We start from the raw sequence: 22,450 nt of genomic DNA, 5'->3' as shown, positions 1-22,450 counted from the left end.
CATTTCTTAATTACTTTAGCCTAAATTGCTACAGTTCAATGTTGATTTGTTCATTTACAAATGAAATCCATTCTCCTTGTTTTAGTTTGTGCAAAATGATCAGTAATTTTCTCCTTGATCTCTGGATGACAACTGAGGAAATTTTTCTCCATTGAAAGCACTGCAAGTACATTTAGTCTCCCTGAATTCATAGTGCTTCTTAAAAAAGTTTTTATTCATTTCAGTATTTAAAAGCAGCGTTCTGCCTCTGATGTAGTCATGGGAACTGTCAAGAGGATTTCTATCAGTTTTGCAATTTTACTAAGAACATTATCTAGCTTATTTTCCAAAATAAATTTCAGTAGCTCAATTAATTTGCAGTGTTCATGAATATCAGGCCTATAATAGAATACGGTACTTTTCCGTTTTGCCGGCGCAAACAATAAAGTCGCCAATAATGGTTTAACTGATGCCAGACGGAATATCACGCCTCAGTTTCAAAACAAGTTGAAGCCATTTCTTATCAGATTGTTTCTTTCAATACTGGCATACAATAATATAGAATTTTTACACGATATTTAAATTTTATCCCCTAAGACAATTCACGGTAATTAAGTCAATTAGAACGCAATTACACCGCTCATCCGAAGGCGAAATCAAGTGTTAAATTCATCAATTCTAATGAGAATGCACCAGCGAAGTAAAGCACTGCGGTTTTACATAATTTCTGAGTAAGCTATTCATACGAATTGAAATAATTCTTGCATTTAAACTTGTATTCCAAATTAAGATTTAACTTGAAATTAATGTAGATAATTACTGAGTGAATTAGATTTTAGTAGCGTAGTTTACGTGAGATGAGATCACTTGGGGTCACGTGATACGAACCGGCGAATCAGGATTTTGAACCATGAAATCATAGTAAATTCTTAAATTAATGTCTTTTTACAAATTTATTGTCTTTATTTATTGGCTTTTTACAAAATTTTAAACCATATTAAAATGTTTATGCCTTCAAAATAAAAAAAAAAATTCTTAGAATTAACATTTTTTATGTGTATACTGTATGTTGTCGCCAACAAAGTCTGCTTGGCGAGATTTGCGCCGGCGAAACGGAAAAGTACCTAGAATACTTTTAGTTCAGTTTCAAGCTTTTTTTCATCAGTCATTAGATATGCTTTAGTGGTCAGTATTATTTCTTCTGTAGGATGTTAATTCGTAAATCTAGTGAAGCATTTCTGGTTGAATAATTTAACAGCTACTAAGTGTTTAGTGGAAGAATATATGTCCATTATATCAACAAATTTTTGCAATCACACACTTTGATAACTTCTGCCATCTGTGTTTTTGAAGAATTCTCATAGTTCTTTGAATTTCTTTTGAAATTTGTTATATATTCATTAACTTTAAACACACTAATTGAAATCATTTATTCAAGTATTTTTAAATTCTTGTTGGTTCTGCAATAGTTTGATCTGCATTTGATACTGACAGAATTTCAGTACGAGTTTTAAAGGTTGGCAACTTTCATGAGCTCTGTTTATGATCTGTCTGTTGAAGTTCCACCTTGTAGAGGATGGACATGGAATGCCAACTTCTTTAGAAAGGATAGACATTGTGGTAATCTTGAGAAAAATGTTAGAATAGCCAGAATGTTAGAGAAAAATATTTGGTACAAAACGGAATGTTTTGAGGACCATAAAAAATTGCAGCAAGAACGTATGCGCAAAAGAGCCAAATCTAGTAAATGCGCCCATTTAACAGTGTGCCAAATCTAGCGTATGTGCTGATTTCAAAGTGTACAAGTTTAGATAGTTGTATATTTCTTAAGACGCCATTGAAATACTAGTTTAATTTTTTAAATCATTTTTTTGATTTTAAATCCTTTTTTGATATCCTATAGATTTAACAGTTTGGGAATTGCCCATGATGAAAGGTCTGCAACAGAATTTTTTCAAAGAAAAGACATTTATTTATTACAGAAAATCATGTTTGAACAACTAACGAGATGAAATTATGCTTTAGCGATAACTCGGTAGTGAAATGGCAATGCAGGAATCCATTCAGTTATGTTTAGCCTTTTTTTTTATATAAATTATAATAATGATCTGAAATAGTTATTTACTCTATTAGTCTTTTTTATATAAATTATAATAATAAAAAGTATTATATGGAATTAACCTTTCATCTAAATTAAAACAATAATCTTATTTACTATTATACTTCTTTTCTTGCGTTAGGGTTGCCACAATTATTTTTGGCAGCACTGGCATCAACAATAATTTGGCAATTTTTTACGGTCTTCATAATGGAACAGTACCAAATATTTTTGTGTTTAGTGAAACGCTTGGTGTATTTCTCATTATTAAATTAAGTTGATGTGCATTACTATAAACTGCTTGTATTTTTGCTTACCTTAACACTTACCTTTTGTTTTTCTGCTCTTCTCACCAAGTATACAACTTTAAAAAAAAAAAAAATCATTTATCATAAACATTATCTTTTAGCTTAAAAAATATCAGAAAATTGCAGGAATTTGACATCACTCACAACATGACACTGTCATCACACTGTACACAGCTATCTGTGTTTATAAAAAAAATTCCGACAATTGCACAAATTCGGCAGCGCACACACTGGTGTTTTCCGATAACCACCCAGCCAGTATAGTGGTTAGTGACACTGATCGCCATGGCATTGTACCTAGGTTCGAATCCCAGAGAAGGCATAGAAATTTGTAAGCATATAGTTCTCATGATCTCTCACCCATTGAACATATTTAGGATGTGTTTGGATGCCATTTGCAGACCCTGCCATTGTCACGTGGCAAATGGCTGACAGGGAATGGAGAGCCATTCTTCAGGGCACCATCAGTAGTCTCACTGACTCTGTACCTAGACATGTTGCTTTGTGTATCCATCCAAGGTGGTCCTACAACCTATTAAGCTGATGCTGTTCTCGCTTTGAATTGTGCATATCATTTCGAAATAAAGAATTATTGTTTGTTGCTGTTTCTGTCCATTTGCTGAGTTTCATCACTTTATCGCTACTCCTTTGTGTTGCATTTTCAACGTCAGGTAATGTACATGGTAAGCCAAAAATCCTCGGGAGGCTGGTGGTAAGGCAAGAGTGGTGAGAGATCTTCAGGTCACTCCTCCCTTCTCCGGAAGTATTTTCTCTCTAGTTAGCTGCATTCAACAATATCTCAATCACTTATGATACTACAGCAGAGCTGGCCTAGTTCCTACCTATATCTGTTTTCATTTAAAAAAGTCAGAAAATAGTACAAATTATGGCATCAGCACACAAATTCGTTCATTTATGGAATGCAAACCTTTACATTCTGTACTGCTCAGCAAAATAATTATATTTCTGAAGAAATGCAACGTTTTCTTTTTCATCATCTGGCAAACTCCAAAATCCCACTATGATTCCTTACATGGAAAAAATGTATAAACTCATTGAACACTAAACAGAACAACAATTAGCTAGAAAAATTGTTGAAGTTAAAGAACTGAACTACACAGTATGCGTGCATATACCTTCATTGTTACATAAATACCTTTTTTGTGATGCTACAGGTTGCCTAATTTGGCAACGTAGTGCATTGTCTGGTGAATTTTTTTTTTTTTTTTTTCAGGGTTGGGCAGATAATCAGAAAGTACCAAAATTTTCAGCATTTGGAGATAAAAAAATAACATTTTAAATCATATTAATAAAACTTGAAACTTAAAACCTTTATTTATTTATTATTTTTTTAAGTGGTACAATGATAACTTCACTCCAAATGTTTGCTCTCTCCAACTTCAGTTGTAAAGATTAAGCGGAACTTATGAAGAATTTAACCCAGATGTTTAATGAATTCAAAATATATATTAGCAGTGCCTGGAGAGTCCTGATGACTTCATTCAGTTCAGCCATTTCAAATATTTGCTGTTCTAATAAAACGGTCTATGACCAGCAGAGAAAGATATGTTCTTTTAAACTGTTTTCTGCTGATGATTTGATGATCTAGTGCACTGGTCTCAAACTCTGATTGCACAATGGCCAAATGAACAATATGAAAGCAGTTGATGTGCTGGATTTTTTTTTTTAACAAGAGAAATTTTTTTAACTAAATTAAAAATTTTACTACATATTTATCAAAATGTACATGAACAGGATTACAGGCAAAAACATCACAGAGAAAGCAGTACAAGGCCAAAATGTCATGAGAGGAAAAAACTAAGGAGAAAACATTGCAGTTCTAAAATATTGTGGTATCATCATAAAAAATAAAGCGGTTCAAAAACATTGCAATTTTAAAACATTGTCATAGAAAATATTGTCATAAAAAACATAGAAATATCAGTGGGTCATAGAAATATTGTCATGCAATGTGTGCACAAGAAGGAATGAAGAATATTTTTACCTCTGTATTTCATATTTTTGAATTAATTAATTTTTTGCTAAAAAAGCAGGATGGAAATTTAAGTATTAAAAAACTGAAAATTAAATTTATGCAGTTGACTATTAAAAGTCATTATTTAATTAATTTCATCAAGCTGAACTGGTAGTTTTTCATGAAAAATGTAGTCTAAAAAAGATTAGAAAAGGGGAGAACTGCATGAAGTTCCCTGTATTAAAATGTGTTTTATTAATTAGTTCATTTCCAGTTTTTTTTAGGATCTATACTCTCACAGCTAAAATCCACGAGATTAACCTTCCAGCACGCACGCATGCGCAAAATTTACAACAAATTAAGTTTTTAATGCACATTTTTCACATATCGAAGCTGAGATGTCTCAAGGTCATTTCTATTCCTCCTTTCTACCCTTCCCCACATCATGGAATGTGCCAACAGGAAGTCATATGAATTTTTTTTTTAACTGGGCTTTTGGCTATGTGGCAGCTTTTTCATAAAAGTTATGACACACGCACGGTCGTGTTTTAAAATTCGGAAAATATTTTGTAATTTTTGTGTTATTAATTGCCATGTATTATTTTAATTTGAATACATTTGGCTCTGCAAATTTTATATCGGTTTTCATGGCAAAAAAAAATATGTGCAATCAACCGATTTTGCTCGTATTTTTCAAGAATGATCTGAAGAAAAGAAAACCTTTGGATGGGAGAACAATAGCGATTTCCATTCTTTCTTTTCTTTTATTTCTATTTTTTAGAAATAAATAAAAACATTAAAGTTAGTTTAAAGTGCATTTTTGTAACCAGTAAGAAGTAAGTAATGCTAAACTTACTTTTTTTCCTACCAAGGTGTTTTCCCTTTTTATTGTCTATACTTGTCTTTTATGAATATTAAAATTTGCTTTGATTTTAAAATATAATTATTAAATAATAAATTAAAAATTTTCTATAATGAAATACATCATTGCATTTTCATGTCACCAACATAAGAACTTAAAAATAATTTACTTATATTTGAATGTGATATAATTTGTAGTTTGCAATAATAAGATTAATATTTTATTTCTCAACAAATTTATTATAAATATTCACTCATTTCTGTTGTGTTTCATGCCCAAAACAGTAAAATTAGTTCTAGAGCTGATAGCCTGTTCCTTGACCTGGGAACCTAAATGGTGTCTTGTGTCACCCGTTCTTTCATCTCCTTTTGTTTCAACTCTCTTCCATTCAGAGTTTATCAGTGGTTGCATTTCAATAATTATCACTTCCTATGACTGAGTTATTTTATTTTTAAGAATGGGTGTCCAAATGTCTAGAATAGATTATAATTTCGATGTTGAAGCATGCCTTATTTCAATTTTTTATTGCTTCTGTAATTTTGAAACTATTTTATAGAAAATTGTATTGATTTTAAAGTTTGTTTCTGGGTGTGGATAATCATTTATTCATTTCATTAAGGTTGTACTGTTTCATTAATGCTCTTATTGATGATGATTCTTTGCATGCTTCAAATTTCTGGCTATTAATATCTGAAATATTAATCCAATACCTATTACTAGTTTCCATTTATTTTATCTGAGATGGGAATATTAAAACTCTTAATGTATCTGTTTGCTTTGCATTTGTTACCACTCACTGATTTTAAAGTAATGTATGTGTAAGAATAAAAATGGCACCAGTACAGCTTGTGGTTCACCAGCCTGATTTTAGTATAGTGTGCAGTCCACCAGCAAAGAGTGGTACAAAATACATAAATATATAATATAACAGGAAGGTTCGTTTTTTAAGTTCAAACAAATAAACACTCAGCAGAATGATTTTTAAAATATTTTCTTTTAAATATAATATAAAAGAATTACAAGCATAATGTTTATAGCTCAAGTAGTTTACATAGTGTTATATCATGGAACCTCTGAAGTTAACTATTCAATTGTTTTCTTGGCTATCCTTCAAGGGCAGCCCAATCCAAATCCAAACTTTTAGAAGAGCAGTCCCTCCAGCGAGTTCAAAATAAGGGAAGAAAAGTTAATAGTTTTTGTTTTGATTTGTTACAGCTTCCCCTTCTGGCTCCAACGTGGTCTCAATAAGGAACCAGTCGTAGGTTTATTGGGACATCCTCGTCTGCAAAGAGCTTGAAGAGGTGATGAATTTGAGTCAAAACAAGGTCTTGAGGCCGAGGAATGATAAACACCTATTTGAGTATTTGTCTTACTTTAAGTTTGAAACAGCATAGGTAGTTGGTTACCATGAGAGTCTGAGTCATAATAATGTAAGAGCTGATGTACTTAGGTGTTTTCTGTTCAACAGATTTGCTCACAGGGTGCTTAGAAATCCAAACTCGATCTCCAGGTTTAAATTGGTACCCAGGTCTTTGACCTGTATCAGAATATTGTTTTCGATACTGTCATTTCTTTTCAACCAATTATTTTACCTGCTTTGAATTTTGCTATAGTGTGGTGGCAAATCTCTTTAAATATGGGGTATGTGTCTCTTTAAATATGATTTTAATATGTCTCTTTAAATATGGGGTGATTTCTGCTACGGTTATGTGTAACATTGATATATGTAGCTCTCTAACTAGATTGGAAGAATGCAGCAGTCTGGCTGGTTGTTTTGCATTTATGAATATTCATTGCAAAATGAATATTTGGAAGCCTTTCTATTGTTGGCTCTTTCTGTCTTAAAATTGGAAGAAATAGTATGCAAATAAAGTTTGTAGCATAAATGCAAATCCACTTTCTTATGCAAGATATGTATCGAACAAACTAAAAAATATGCAAAAATTTATTTTAATACTATATATAAGCAAGTAGTATTAATTATTTGAGAATCCAATGTGAATAGATTAACACATTTCAAATCTCAAGTCATTAAAAATAAATGAAATGTCCCTTTCCCTTCCATTTATCTTGGTTAGAGCTTTCTACCTCCTTTGAAAAATTTTACATGATTTTACTTTTCTGTACTTATGTTTGATATAAAATGAAATAGATATGTTCTCTCACATTATTTTCATTTGCAAGGATTACTTTGACATTTTGAAATAAACTGCTGTTTCTACTTAATTATGAAATCAAATTTGAATAATTCATATCATCTTCAAAACATCTGCTTGCTTTTTTTTTTCTGAGTTGCTAAATATTAGTTATTTGCAAAAGTTCTACTTTTTTAAGCAAAAAAAGAAAGAGGGGGGATGAAAAGGCAATTATTTTGTATAATTGCCATCTTTTTATGTATTTTTTAGACTTCTTGTAATCTGTTTGAGAATACATTTATCCTGCAGGGATAAAATTCTATTTTTTTTTAGTAAAAAAAGTTTTGCAATACTTTTAATATGATCAAACATTTGAGGTATACAGATATTTTGTAATGAATGAATATAATCATAGTATATTGGGAAAAGATCATGAAAATACTCTACAGAAATACTCTTTTTCCCATAAAAAAAGTCAGTAATTTTTCAGAAATTATCAAAACAGTTTGAAGTTGAGTGTTATCATTTATGAAAGATTACACCTTTGTGTCTGATGAGTACTTCATCAATCACAAAGTCACAGTCTGCTTAAATGTCAGTTTTCCTTAAACATATAGCAGTAATTTTGAACATCACATAAGAAAGTAGTTATATCAGAAATTATCAGAATATGCACAGCTGGCACTAGATTTCATGCCGTATGTTGCAAAGTCTGCTACTTGGTTCATTACTAAATTCTAAATATTTTGCCACCTCTACATTGTGTCGTCTGGTGCAGCCACACTGCCAGCCACCTTCTGCTGCCAGCCCTAATTATATATTGTCAGGATTTGAATATATTTTATACTTTCAATATTAGTGTTGGTTAATGTCAAAATGTATTTCTGGAATAATGACTTCAAGTACTAAGGATTTTGAAACATAATGGAAAAAGTATATGGGAAAGTTGGTCACTATGTTAGCACAGGTTTAGACTATATATATATATATTATTCACAACTTTAAAAGAATATATTCTTTCAAATCTAATTGATCAAACTTTTGTGAATAAAAATAGATAATAGAGATGAAAATATTTTATTAAAATAGATTCAAGTTGAAAGTTTAAGCATAAGACTGACTTCAAAAGATTAGTGAGAAGATATATGAAATCTTTTATAGAAAGCTAAGCTACAATTTTATCAACTTTATATATATTATATTATATTTAGTATTGATCTTATAATGAAATATTAACTTATAATATGCAACATTTGTACAAAAGCTTAAATCTTTACAAGAAAAGTAAAGCAATTATTTAGATTATAGAATATGTCATTGCTCTTCCACACTTGTGCTGCTCACTTCTGGTAAGGCAGGCAAAGCTTTCCTGGAAAGCAAAAAAGTGATTTTTTTTTTTTTTTTTTTGAAAGAAGACAATACATAGTATTACTTTTAAAAATAACTTCTAGTATCTGCACATTATGACTAATTTCATGAGAAAATAAGATTATCCTATTTCAATTTCACTTAAATAGCATATATATAATCTAAATAATATTAAAATTATAGAAAAAGTATATCACATTTTATTTAAACAAGTTAAATGTACTTATAAGAATAAAATTCATATTTTTCCAATCATCAGGTTATATTACTTTACCTTCCCCTTCCCCAATACTTCATCTTTGCAACAAAGTAATTTAATTACAGATTGTTACTGATTGCACAAAATGATAAATTGTGGAAAAGTACTCAGTGCTCACAAAATCCTTGCATAGCCTTAATTTTTGTAACTGTTGGTTACAGGCAGTATAATTCCAATTATAATATCTTAAGTGATATAAATATGCTTTTTTTAATATTTTAAAATTAAAAATAATCGCAGTACAAAGTCTTTAATCAAGACATCCATAATCCGGAATGATCTATAATCCGGACCTCAAAGAAAGCTACGCGTTTACACATGCACTTTTAATGTATAACGGATGGTATAAGCCAGGCTAAAATTATCTAATTATCTATTTCAGTTAATGTTGCAGATTGCATTGTTCCTTAAATCTTCTAATTGGATCCGGCTTATTATTTTTTACAGACTGTTATCGCAGTTTTATAAAAAGTATGCTTGAACTTTCGATTATGTCAAAAAGAGTTTCCGATTCTGGAGCTGCCAGAGCATCTACAAAGTGAAAGCATGTTTCGATGTACCACTTCCGATAGTGAAGAAAGTGACAGAGAGGTTATTGAAAATGAAAAAATTTGGATAGTCAAGTTAGTCGGTATTCTCTACACAGCAGTTACAGGACTTGAACAGTGGAACTGAACAAGAAATTATGTCTGTTTATAGAATTAAAGAGAAAGTATTAGCACAAAAAACGAAGCAACTTAAACAACTTACATTGAAAGAAATGTTTAATAAAGTAAACAAATAAATATTAAGCTTTTTTTTTTTTGTAAATTTTGATACCCTTTAGATCATAATTGCTCTTTCTTTCATAAATTACAGTTTCATATTTTTAATTTTATAATTTCTGCATGACATCTTACCAGATTTAAATTGATTATCTATAATCTGGAAAAACCCCTAATCCGGAATCGCTCAAGTCCCGATGAGTCCGGATTAAAGACTTTGTACTGTATAATATCTAACTTTTTACACATTCCACTGGTACCTATAATAATATTTAGGAACAATTTAAACTTGGTATTAAGAGTGAACCAAAAGGTTTCATATCTGTGTAATAAAAACTGAGCAAGTATTTAAATTTCAAAATTTGGAATTTTTGATTTAATTTTTGGTTTGCCTCAGGCTTCATTAAAAATTAATTAGAAAAATTTTATGTTTAGTTTTCTCCTTAAATATCATTCAAGTATATTCATTTGTGATTTGTTATTTATGCTCACTTGTCTGATGGTAACATTAGCCGAAGCCACGAAATTCCTCATGGCAAGGAGCGCAAGATTACGTCTGCCATTGGCAACAGCCTTGAGCACCTTACAGGTGATAGTATGATTTAGCTCAGTTCCACCCCCCCCCCCAATTTTGATGAAGAGCACCCTGGGGGATGGGTTCGAGGGTCTCCAACCAAACCACAGGAGAGGACATTTGGCTCACCACATATTAAAAATGCCACCATCTTGCACCGACACTATACATTTACAAACATCCATGCCTTTTCCAGGATTCGAACCTGGGCCCTGTAATGTTGTTATATACAGTACACCTAAAGAATTTTCCAACAAATAATTTGCAAGTGTCAAATGCTAAAAATACATTACAGTCAAAAGTCATTAATCCGGACTCGTCGGGACTTCGGCGATCCCGTATTATCGATTTTTCTGGATTATAGATAATCAGTTTAAATCTGGTAAGATGGCATGCAGAAATTACAAAATTAAAAATATGAAACTATAATTTATGAAATAAAGAACAATTATGATCTAAAGGGTATCAAAATTTACAAAAGAAAAAGCTTAACATTTATTTGTTTACTTTATTAAACATTTCTTTCAATGTAAGTTATTTAAGTTGCTTTGTTTCATGTGATAATACTTTCTCTTTAATTCTATTAAACAGACATAATTTCTTGTTTAGTTACAAAGTTCCGCTGTTCAAGTCCTATAATTGCTGTGTCGAGAATACCGACTAATTTGTCAATCGAAATTTTTTCGTTTTCAATAACCTCTGTGTCACTTTCTTCACTATCGGAAGCGAATTATAATGACGAACTTGATTTAAATCATATCAAAGACGGAGTACATCGAGATGAAATACTACATTTAGTAAGGAATTATAAGCCAAATAAAATAAAAACATCTGCCCTGAAGATAAGGATAGTGCTGACAGATTAACTTCCAATTCATTGCGCGCTGCGGCATTCTCCCCCCCCTAAATTTATCTTGAGTAAAAAATTACTTCATGAAATGGATCAAATAAGTTACTACAAGAATTTTGGTTAAGTGATATCATTTAGTAAAAATATACTAAACTAAAATTTTTATACAGGTTCCATAGAAATCAAATACTTTTGAAATGAAACTGATGTCTCAAACAGCAACAGCTTTTTAGTGTCATGAATCCTTCAAACGTGGGGAAATCAAAATCTATTCTTAATTGAGAATTCACTGTTGTTTTGCATAATTAGTATTGAACTATAAAAATTTAATTAGTTTATTAATAGATTTACTTTATTGAAAATATCAGTTATTCATTATTCTTTCAGGTGTATTTTTACTTAAAAAATATATAAATAAATGTAATTAATTAAAAATTAAATATGCCTTCATAAATAATTTCTAGATTTTATTTTTTGTATTTTTTCAATACTTTTAAAAGTGTTGGGTAGAGGCGAGCAAACTTTTTTCCTTATGCACATGCGTATTAATTATGATGGCGCAGCTGTCTCTTCTCCCGACACATCTGTATGGAGATGGCGATATGTTATTTGCTGTGTGAAGGTCAGTATGATTTCCTGTGTGATCTTTTTATTCATTATTCGTGTAAATAAAGTGTGTTGTCCCACGATGGCTTCTTTACTCTAAATATTGGTCTCTGAACAACAAATGATTGCAGCTCCGTGGTTTTGTCAAGAAGAATTGGATATAAAATACCAAGTTGAAACCGAAACTGTCTTAATGGAAGCCAAAAATGGAGAAGTGGAACATTCCCGAATTAACTGGAGAGAACTATTTTATTTGGGCATTGAAAATTAAAGCTGCCTTATCACTGAAAAGACTTGACTCGGTAATTTCGACAGTAAAACCAGAAAACTTAGACGAGAAAAATGAAAGATTGTGGAATGAGAAAAACGCTGACGCCGTAGCATATATAAAACTTTCACTATCGGATCAACAGGCGCTGCAGTTCTCCACAGAATAGAATGCAAAAATTCTTTCAGAAAAAAAAAAGTCAACATTTACGGGACAAGCCGAAGATCGAAAAATAGATGCTGGTAATGAGTTAAAAAATTTAGAAATGAAGTTGCATGAGTCGGCTAATGATTATATCGCAAGAGCGAGAGGAATAGCAACTAAGTGCCAATTGCTAGGACTAGATGTACAGTAAGATCCCGCTTAATGCTGTTTCGGTTTAGCGCTCTTTTATTTCAACCCGGGGATTCCACGAAATCGCTCGCAGCATACGGGGATTCCCCGAAATATTATGCAGCGATAGGTTTCAAATACATATCCGAAAGAGTGTACTTGTATTTCTTGTTTGGTGCGGTATTGTACAGACATATTTTGAAGGGGTAAATGTGGAAGATGTCGAAGAAATAATTCAGGAAGCAGCGGCTAGTCTTTCTAATGATGAGCTCGAGGAATTAACTGAACAAGAAGAAAACAAAAATGTTGACGGCAGTGATTCAGAAAAAGAGCAAAAAGAACTTTCGATGGTGTTTGTAAAAAGGAGTTTGTCTACCATAACTGAAATAATGGATCAATTCATTGAAAATGATCCGAATTTTGACAGGAGCTCAAAAAAGTAAGGCGTGGTGTTAGAGATGCTCTATCCGTTTATGAAGAACTTTTAAGAGAACAACGCAAAAGAAAAAGGCAAACAACATTAGATGCTTTTGTCACAAAAAGGCAGAACACTGAAAACACGGAAGGCTAACTAAATATGACTGACTTAGAATTTTATTTGTTTTTTTTAAGAATATTCGTTTTGTTATTTATATTTTGTTTTTATTTTTGCAAGAAATAATAATGTGGTATTAATTTGGGCTTTAAGAAATAAATGTTTGGTTTTATTTTTATTAAAAAAACATACTTTTTAAATTTAATACCTAACCAATTTCCTAGCCATCTTCCCTAACCGCAATATTTACATGTAAAGATAGCCTCGTTTAGCGCTGTTTTGCATTACGCTCTACTTTGATGGAACGTATCCCCCGCGTTAAGCGGGGTCTTACTGTATCTCTTCGGGAACTATGGTGTTTTACACAGTCCGTGGACTTCGTGGAAAATTCTCTCGAATTAGGGAAATTGTAAAAACTTAGCGTGAAAAAACAATTGATGAAGCACTCGAAATACTCCATGAGGAAGGGTCCGTTCACAATTCAACGAACGGGAAACGACCTGAAAACAAGGCAGAGGCATTCATATCAAGAAGGAATAAAAACTATAAGCCAAGAATTTGTTACATTTGCCGACGGCCTGGTCACATCGCGAAGGACTGCTATTACAGAAACAAGAATCCAAAAAGTGAGTTATCCAAAGGTAACAAGGAAAGAAATAAGTCACAACCTACAAGTGTGAACATTTCATCTCATTCTGATGAAAGAGAAAGTGTTTTTGCTCTTCAACTTATGCGTGGAAAAAATTATGAATGTGATAAAATTTGGTTGCTGGATAGTGGTGCAACTGGACACGTTGCAAAAGACTTCTTTTGGTTTCAGAATATTACACCAGGGGTGTGGGAGATTTACCAGGCAGGTAAACATTCAAAAATATTTTCAGAAGGTATTGGTACTGTTAAAGCAAAAACTATAAATACAAAGAATTCTAGTTTTATTAATTTAACTATTAGTAATGTTAGTTATATTCCTGATTTAAGAAATAACTTATTGTTACTCACTGCCTTAATGGATAAAGGATGTAAAATTGAATCAAGGAATAATTCTGTATTAGTTTTTAGTAGGTGTAATGAATTACTTTTTAAAGCATTTAAGAATAACGGTAGGCTTGAAGTTAATTTAGAACCATATCATAATTCTGAATCTTGCATTGCTAATGATTGTGCTGGTAATAATTATGAACTTTGGCATAGTAGATTGTGCCATTTAAATCCAAAATATATGCTTAAAATGCAAGAATACATTGATATTAATGATGTAAGTGATTTTAAGTGTGAAACTTGTGACATAAGTAAAATAACTAGTAAAAGTCATCCAAATATTGACATTAATCAGAGTTCAGAAATTTTAGAATTAATTCATTTGGATCTATGTGGCCCTGTTCAAACTGAATCAATTGGTGGGTCTAAATATTTCATGATCTTAAAGGATGATTTTTCTGGAATGTATTTTACTTATTTTCTTAAAAGTAAAAGTGAAGTATTTGACGCATTTTGTAAATTTAAAGCTAAGTATGAAAATTTAACTGGTAAAAGAATTAAACGTTTGAGAACAGACAATGGTTTAGAATTTGTAAATCAACAATTAGATAATTATCTTGTTAATTTAGGTATTTTTCATGAAAAAACAATTCCATATAACAGTGAGAGTAATGGGAAAGCTGAACAGGTAAACAGTTCTTTTAAAAAGAGCTAGCACATTACTATTTGACAGTGAGCTTCCGGTAAAATTCTGGGCAGAAGCAATTAATTTTAGTACTCAAGTATCAAATTTAACACCCCGGAAAGGAAAAGAAAAAATTCCTTTAGAAATTTGGACTGATAAAAAACTCAAATTAAACTATCTAAAAAGGTTTGGATGTGTGACAGGCGTTCGATGTTTATGTAAACAAATACCCGAGCTGGAAATCTGTGCGTTTTGGCTAGCTGCCAAGGTCGAACACGTAACTGACTGCGTAGTGGTTTCAAGATCTGTTTGATTTTCGGCAATTAATTTTGGTTCTGCTTTTTCTAATTCGTTGTCAGAATCAGGATCAGAAATAGCAGTTTCCAATAGCAAATCGAAATTAGTTAAAGCATTCTCAATTGTAGTATAATATTAATCAGTGGAAATGGCAGATTCTAAATTTAGAACATTAAGAATCGAAATTAGATCAGCCAGAGTGAAAATATTTAATAAACGTTCCTTAACTTCAGCAGTGTGAAAAGAGATTATCTAGTCCTGTGAATTCACGAAGTCGTTTGCGATCTGCACGGTCGCCTTCTTGTCCAAACACAAATTTATGTAGTAGCTTAATTGCTTTCGTGGGAGCTGATTTTAGGGATTTAGCAATATGTGGTATATCATTTAGAGTTACTTTCACATTCCGAAAGTAATGCGAAACAAATTTGACATACCAGGGAAAAGAGGGATAACGTTAGGATATGCTAGAGAAAGAAAAGGATATCGTATTTATGATATAGCAAGTAATAAAATAATTGAAGTACGATCAGTTAAATTTAACGAATCTTTAAAAGGTAGTAATTAAATGGGGAAAAATAAAACCTTAGAAACTTGGGATATTGAAGAATTAAAAGGAAAGGGAAACGAAGTAGATCAAAAACCACACCTCGAATTGGTTGTTACGGAAAATACTCAAGCAAGCGAATATGATGACTCATCGAATTTCGAAATCGCCGACATGAGCCGTTGTAGCGGGGTTGATGAGAGGGGGTGTTCAGAAACGTGCACGAACTCAGTTAATACACAATAATTTAATATGTTCATTATAATGTAGATTTTTTATGGCAGCAGTGATGTTTTGTTATATATTACTTTGAGCATGATAACGCATGGAATGGTATTCTTTTTGTAATGTTTGGAATGCTAAATAAATAAGTTCGTTGTTAATTAAAAAGGTTTTCTCTCCCAAATATATTACCATTCATCCGAAGTTATTAAATAAGTAAAGAAATTGATTAATTTCAAACAACTGGCGTCCGGTGACAGGACGAAATGGCTATTTGAAGAAAACAAAACAACGGTTTGAAAACGAAACATCGATTTCGTATTGGAATTTATCAAGTGAGTTTATGATTTATTTGATTACATCCTTTATTATTTGAATATATTCGACATATTGAATTTAAAATCATGGAAATTTTATTAAAAAAGCGTAAGCCACTACGGCAATCGTTTACAATTACTGCCAAAGCTCTAGTTGCTGAAATTCTAAAGCCTGACGTGGAAGTTAATCAACTCCAAGTATTGAGCTTACAGTTGGAAGGAAAATTCAACAGATTATATGAAGTTCAATCACAAATTTCCGAACTTTTATTGGAAGGTCAAAACGAAAGTGAATATTTAGCTGATTTTGACACAAATGAAACATATCGTAATAAATATATCAGTTTAAAAACAAAAGAAGAAAACAAAATGGTGAACTCCACTCTTGTAATTTCACCTGGAAATTTAGAAAATTCCACGAAAAGGAACTTTAAATTACCAAAGTTGGAGCTTCAAAAATTCAATGGAGAGACCCGAAATTGGTTAGGATTTTGGGGACAGTTTAAGAAGATCGACGAAGATGTAAATATAGATGACGATGATAAATTTCAGTACCTACTGCAGGTAACGGTCGTTGGATCCCCAGCGAGAGAGCTCATAGATAGTTATCCTCCCTCAGGCGCTAATTATAAAGAAGCTATCAAGCAGCTAAAATCTCGATTTGCGCACGACGAATTACATGTAGAAATCTATGTTCGCGAATTATTAAAGTTGGTTTTGGCTCAAGCTAGCAAAAAAGAAAATATGATTCTATCCAACTTATATGATAAGTTAGAGACGCAACTTAGAGCTTTGGAGACGGGGGTAAAATTTGAGATTTATGCAGCTATGCTGTATCCCCTTGTAGAGTCTTCACTACCTGAAGAAATTCTGAGGGCATGGGAGCGATCTCGCCAGCGTAAGGAAAGTGTGGCACACACTGAAAATTTGGAAAATTTATTGGATTTTCTCCGAATTGAAGTTGAAAGTGAAGAGCATCTTCAGTTGGCCCGTACAAGTTTTTCTGCTCCAGACAAATTGGACTCGGTTCCAGCCACAGCAGCTTGCATTTATGCAGGAGATTCAAAGAAGAAATAGCTTAATTTTTGTGTTTGGTGTGACAAGGAAACACATAATTCTTATGAGTGCTTTAAGCTACACAGCCTTTCATTGGAAGATAAGAAAAATTTACTAAGAAAGAAAAAAGCTTGTTTTAACTGCCTAAAAATTGGGCATGCTGCCGAAAAGGGTAAAAGTTCTGTGAAATGCCTAGTTTGCAACAAACGGTGATGTGCAGAGAACTAAAACGTTCTAAAAGTTCAAAAAAGGAAGCACCTAAAGCAGCTAACGAAACGAGTGAGACTTTATTGTCTAACCAAAAACTGCAAACAACTCTTCTCCAAACTATTATGGTGAAGATTCTCTATAATGGAAAAAATGAGATTGTGAGAACGCTTTTTGACAGTGGGTCACAAAGATCTTACTTACGGAAAGACATAATAAAGAGACTAGATTTAGTCTCATTCACTTTGAGCCACAATTTGTTTGCTGGAGTTGAAACTGAATCTCAGGTCCATGGTATTTTTGATATTGAAATACAAGGAACGGAAAATAAATTCAAATACAAATTATCGGTTTTAGATAAAGACAAAATTTGTGGATACATTCCTAGAGTGAAATTCAAACATACATGTTCCTCACTTCGAGAACATAAAATCAAAATCAGCGATTCTGGTAGAGATACACCAGATATCGGATTGTTAATAGGAGCCGACTATTCCAGACAGTTGACGAATAATATCATTCCAATTGACAAAAACCTTATTGCCATCAAAACAAAATTGGATTGGACCCTACAAGGCCCAGTGCAAAGTCATAATACCTTGCTTGGTACCGTCGGACTTTGTTATTTGGATCTCGCAGAACTATGGAATTTAGAGACAATTGGCATAAAAGATCCGGCGGAAGTGAAGACTAAGGAAAATTTAGACAATGAAACGATCAAATTTTCCTAGAGAACATTATAGTCATCGAATTCTTGAAGATAATAAAGATAAAGCGGAAAAAAGACTTTTCGCCAATACACGAAGACTGCAGAAGATGGGATTTTTCGAAGAATATGATGGTATTATTAAAGGCTGGCTCGAGGAAGGTGTAATTGCAATAGCTCCGAATAATAGTGATACTGGTCACTATTTATCTCATCAAGCAGTAATCAAAGATTCCAGTCTGACTACGAAAGTGCGACCTGTATTTGATGCATCACTGAAGGATGAAAATGGGAATTCCTTGAATGCTTGCCTCGAAAAAGGGCCGAATTTAAAAGAAATGCTTCCAAAACTTTTGATACAATTCCGGCAACATGCAATTGGTGTTACTGCCGATATAAGAAAAGCTTTCTTACAAATCAGTTTGTGTGTCAGAGACAGAGACTTTTTGAAATTCCTGTGGTGGAAAGATTCAAACAAAACCGAGATCGTTACCTATAGACACTGTTCGTGTCGTGTTCGGAATTTCTTCGAGTCCATTGCTGTTGGGAGGAACGATTTATTACCATTTGGATAATGCTCCACAAGATTTAAGAGGAACGGCACTTAGATTGAAGAAATCCTTTTATGTCGACAATTGTATAGCTAGTTTCGAAACTGAAGAAGAAGTAGTCAAGTTCAAAGAAGAGTCCCAAACTCTAATGTCTTCAGGAGGTTTTGACCTTAGAGGGTGGACTGCTGCACCATTCAAAGATAGAAGCATGACTTCCTATCAGAAGGTCATTCCAATTGTGGGACTCTCATGGGACACAGAATGATGAAATCTATTGCAATTTAACCCCTTTGACATTTTCGGAGAGTGCTCACACGAAACGATCTCTTCTGTCAGTCTCACAGGGGATATTCGACCCCATCGGATTTACAAGTCCAACTATGTTAATTCCAAAACGTATTCTGCAAAAAACATGGAAGATGAAACGTTTTTGGGATGAAAATCTTCCACAGGGTATAAAAAGAGAATTTCAGGCTTGGCTAAAAAAACTACACTTCTTGAATTATTGTAAAATTTCAAGAAGACTTGTGATTGGACCTTTCGATGACTTCTCTATCTCTCTTACATTGTTTTAGTGATGCTAGTAAGGCATTTTATGCAGCATGCATTTTCTTGCGTGCATATTTTGAGGGCAAAACTTCAGTACAATTGGTATTATTTAAATCAAGAGTAGCGCCTTCCAAAGAAGTAACTATTCCTAGATTAGAGTTGCTTGGAGCACTTATAGCTACTCGGCTGTATCGTCAAGTCACTGACGTTCTTAAATTGACAAAGTGCCAAGTGTACCTTTGGAGTCTGAAGTTCTGACGTGAATCAAAAAAGACTCTCACTGGAGTGTTTTGGTGACAAATCATGTAGCTGAAATAAGGAGATGCACAAATCCGGACGACTGGCATTATGTACCAAACTCAAGCAACTCTTTCCTCTAGAGGGTGTGATGCCAAAATGTTGCTACAGAGCAGATGGTGGAAGTGGCTGGATTGGCTTAAAAAAGAGCCGCATAAATGGCCTCTCTCTGAAGAATCAAAACTAGAAACTGATGAACTGAGTAGAGAATATGTTGCAATTTCCTAAAATTGCAAGGTGGGAGGATGTTCAGGAATGTGCACGAACTCAGTTAATACACAATAATTTAATATGTTCATTATAATGTAGATTTTTTGTGGCAGCAGTGATGTTTTGTTATATATTACTTTGAGCATGATAACGCATGGAATGGTATTCTTTTTGTAATGTTTGGAATGCTAAATAAATAAGTTCGTTGTTAATTAAAAAGGTTTTCTCTCCCAAATATATTACCATTCATTCGAAGTCATTAAATAAGTAAAGAAATTGATTAATTTCAAACAGGGGGAATAAAGTCCAAACATCTGATAGCTATGGAAAAAGTAATAAATATGGAAATGAAATACCATTAAGACCATCCGAGAGGCTCAAATCAAAACAACTAGCCTCAAGTATAATCAGACATGTTCCGAATGATTTTTCAGAAGCAAAACAAAGTGCTAATTGGTATGACTGGAAATCCGTAATGGAAAATGAATTAGATTCATTACATAAACACGAAGTGTGGGAAATAGTAGAGAGGCCTGAAAAAACAAAAATTAGTAAAAAGTAAGTGGGTGTATACTTTGAAGGAAGGAGACTCTGGAGAAGTAGAATATAAAGCGCGATTAGTAGCGGCTGGGTTTAATCAAATAAAAAATAAGGATCATACCGAATCATATTCACCAGTAGTTAACATTGAATGTTTTAGATTATTGCTTGCACTTTCAGTTAAATTAAATCTTACTGTTAAATTTTATGATGTAAAAACAGCATACTTGTACAGTGACTTAAACAAGGATGTGTATATGACTCCTTCACCTGGTTATGAAAAACTGATTGGAGAAGGAAAAGTATGCAAATTGAAGAAAAGTATTAATGGGTTGCCTCAATCGGGTAGAAACTGGTACTATCGGAAATTCTATTTGACATAATCGAAAGTTCAAGCTTACTTTTATAAAATTGCTCTAACAGTCTGCAAAAAATAATAAGCCGGCTCCAATTCGAAGATTAAGGAACAACGCAATCTGCAACATTAACTGAATTAGATAATTTTAGCTTAGCTTATACCGTCCATTATACATTAAACATGCATGTGTAAACTTGTTATGCGCACATGCATATTCGCAGCCGTAAAGGACTTACGTGCACGCGTAAACGCCTATGTGCATGCGTCAACACAACACATGCGCAGAAAGTTTTTAGCTTTGAGGTCCGAATTAACGACTTTTGACTGTACTATATTGTTTCAAATTTGATCAGAAAACTACACAATTTAAAAGAAATAAGCTGCCACTTGGCAAAGCACTAGATATTTGTCTTTGAAATTAATCGCACATTCAGCAGTTTAAAAGCAATGTGTTGCCACTGCTTGAAATAAAATATTTTTGTCTTCCACACACCACTGTGTTGCCATTTGGCTAAACATAAGATATTTTTCTTTGAAACTTAAACAATATGTTACTGATTAACAAACTAAGTGATTTAAAATAAATAAACACAGTTCTTCACCTCTTATTAATAATTACTAGCTGTACCCATGAAAATACACTAGCTGAACTCTTTGAAGTCATTATTTTTCTTTCTTACAATAGCTGTGTTTAGGTATGTTTATTAGGTTAAACACAATAAATTTGTTATAAATAACTTAAAATCATATACAAGTATACTTTGTTATAATATATAAAAAATCAAGTGATTGCAGCCCATGTACATTATATTAATTGTGGGAAGGTACAGTTGTATTTGAAGAATTTTAAAAATAATGTAATAAGCACAAATGCATATTGTAAATGATTAATTTTGAAACTGTGATATTTTGTTATACAATAAAAATTCTCATTCGCAAAAATATTTACTTTTCTAAAAGTGATGTTTCTGAGGATGAAGCTCCAGATGTGCTTGCAGAAAGTTTCTTGCCATAAACATTGCTGTATTTAAATGGATTGCTGAATGAATGCTTCTTTAACATGCTCTTTACAAGGATCTAAAATAATAAATACGGAAAAAATTATACAGAATGCATACGTTTGTGCAATTATGCTTTACATAACTTGTATCTGCATAAAATATCAGTTTTAACTACACACATACCATATTCTTGCACATAATAAGCCACAGCATTTACTTTCCTAAACATATATACTGCTATGTCAGGCACATGTGACCATTACTTCACTGAGCCACTGAGGTTACATTAGTCACATGTAGCTGACAACACGTTTGGATTCTAACCTCAAATATACTTATGATGGTCATTTTCTCATGCATTATTGTATCAAACTTGACTGACATAGCTATAATACTATGTTGGGCCCACACTGGTTACCTGTGATAAATATTTTTTCCACTATTTTTTATTTATTATTATTATTTTGCACAATATATAAAAGTAAATCAATAACAATTTCTAAGTGTTCCAAATACCATAATATCTAGTTATGTTTTTGCTATTATAGCCCTTTGTTTGTGTGGCCGTATATATGTTAAGAGTTTTAAGGGAGAGAAATATTCTCGGGTATAAGCCACACTATATTGACCCAACTAGCCTAATAAATATTTTAAGCCTTGTAATAATCTTTTATAATAATTTAATATACTATAAACATGCTTATTTAGCTACTAACTAGAATATTAAGCTGGCATACTGGAACAGAAATCGAGTGTATCTCCAACAAAAAACTTTTTTTTTACATTTTCGTAGAAAATGTTGGTAACAGAATCTTTCATTTTGGACAACATACTGCTTAATTGTACCCAGACATTCAATTTTTGTACCATTTTCATGGAAAATGTTAGAAAAGCATTTTAACTGAATTTAGCACCAGTATCTACATTATTATTATTATTATTATTTCTAATAACAGATTACAAAGACAACTGTAGACAGAGCAAGCAAAGATGAAAGAGAACAGCAGAACTATAAAAG

At 32.4% G+C, this 22,450-nt stretch overlaps 1 protein-coding gene across 2 annotated transcripts in view; it reads right to left on the bottom strand.

The window, feature by feature from the left end:
• Positions 1-8,418: 8,418 nt before the first annotated feature.
• Positions 8,419-22,450, bottom strand: part of LOC118190727 (calcium/calmodulin-dependent protein kinase kinase 2-like) — a 308,782-nt gene continuing 294,750 nt past the window's right edge. For both annotated transcript variants that reach the window (XM_085817571.1, XM_085817572.1), the window contains 2 exons: positions 21,381-21,508; positions 8,419-8,726 (listed from right to left, as the gene is read on the bottom strand). In XM_085817571.1, coding sequence (XP_085673697.1) covers positions 8,672-8,726; positions 21,381-21,508 — 183 coding nt within the window. In that variant the 3' untranslated portion in view covers positions 8,419-8,671. The remainder of the gene's footprint in view (positions 8,727-21,380; positions 21,509-22,450) is intronic.

This window comes from Stegodyphus dumicola, chromosome 5 (genome assembly GCF_044657685.1).
Source record: "Stegodyphus dumicola isolate Sdum_Otavi_A_Nest chromosome 5, ASM4465768v1".
In the NCBI taxonomy this organism is placed as follows: domain Eukaryota; kingdom Metazoa; phylum Arthropoda; class Arachnida; order Araneae; family Eresidae; genus Stegodyphus; species Stegodyphus dumicola.
Note: the sequence above shows the minus strand (reverse complement) of the source record. Positions and strands in the feature narration are given on the sequence as shown.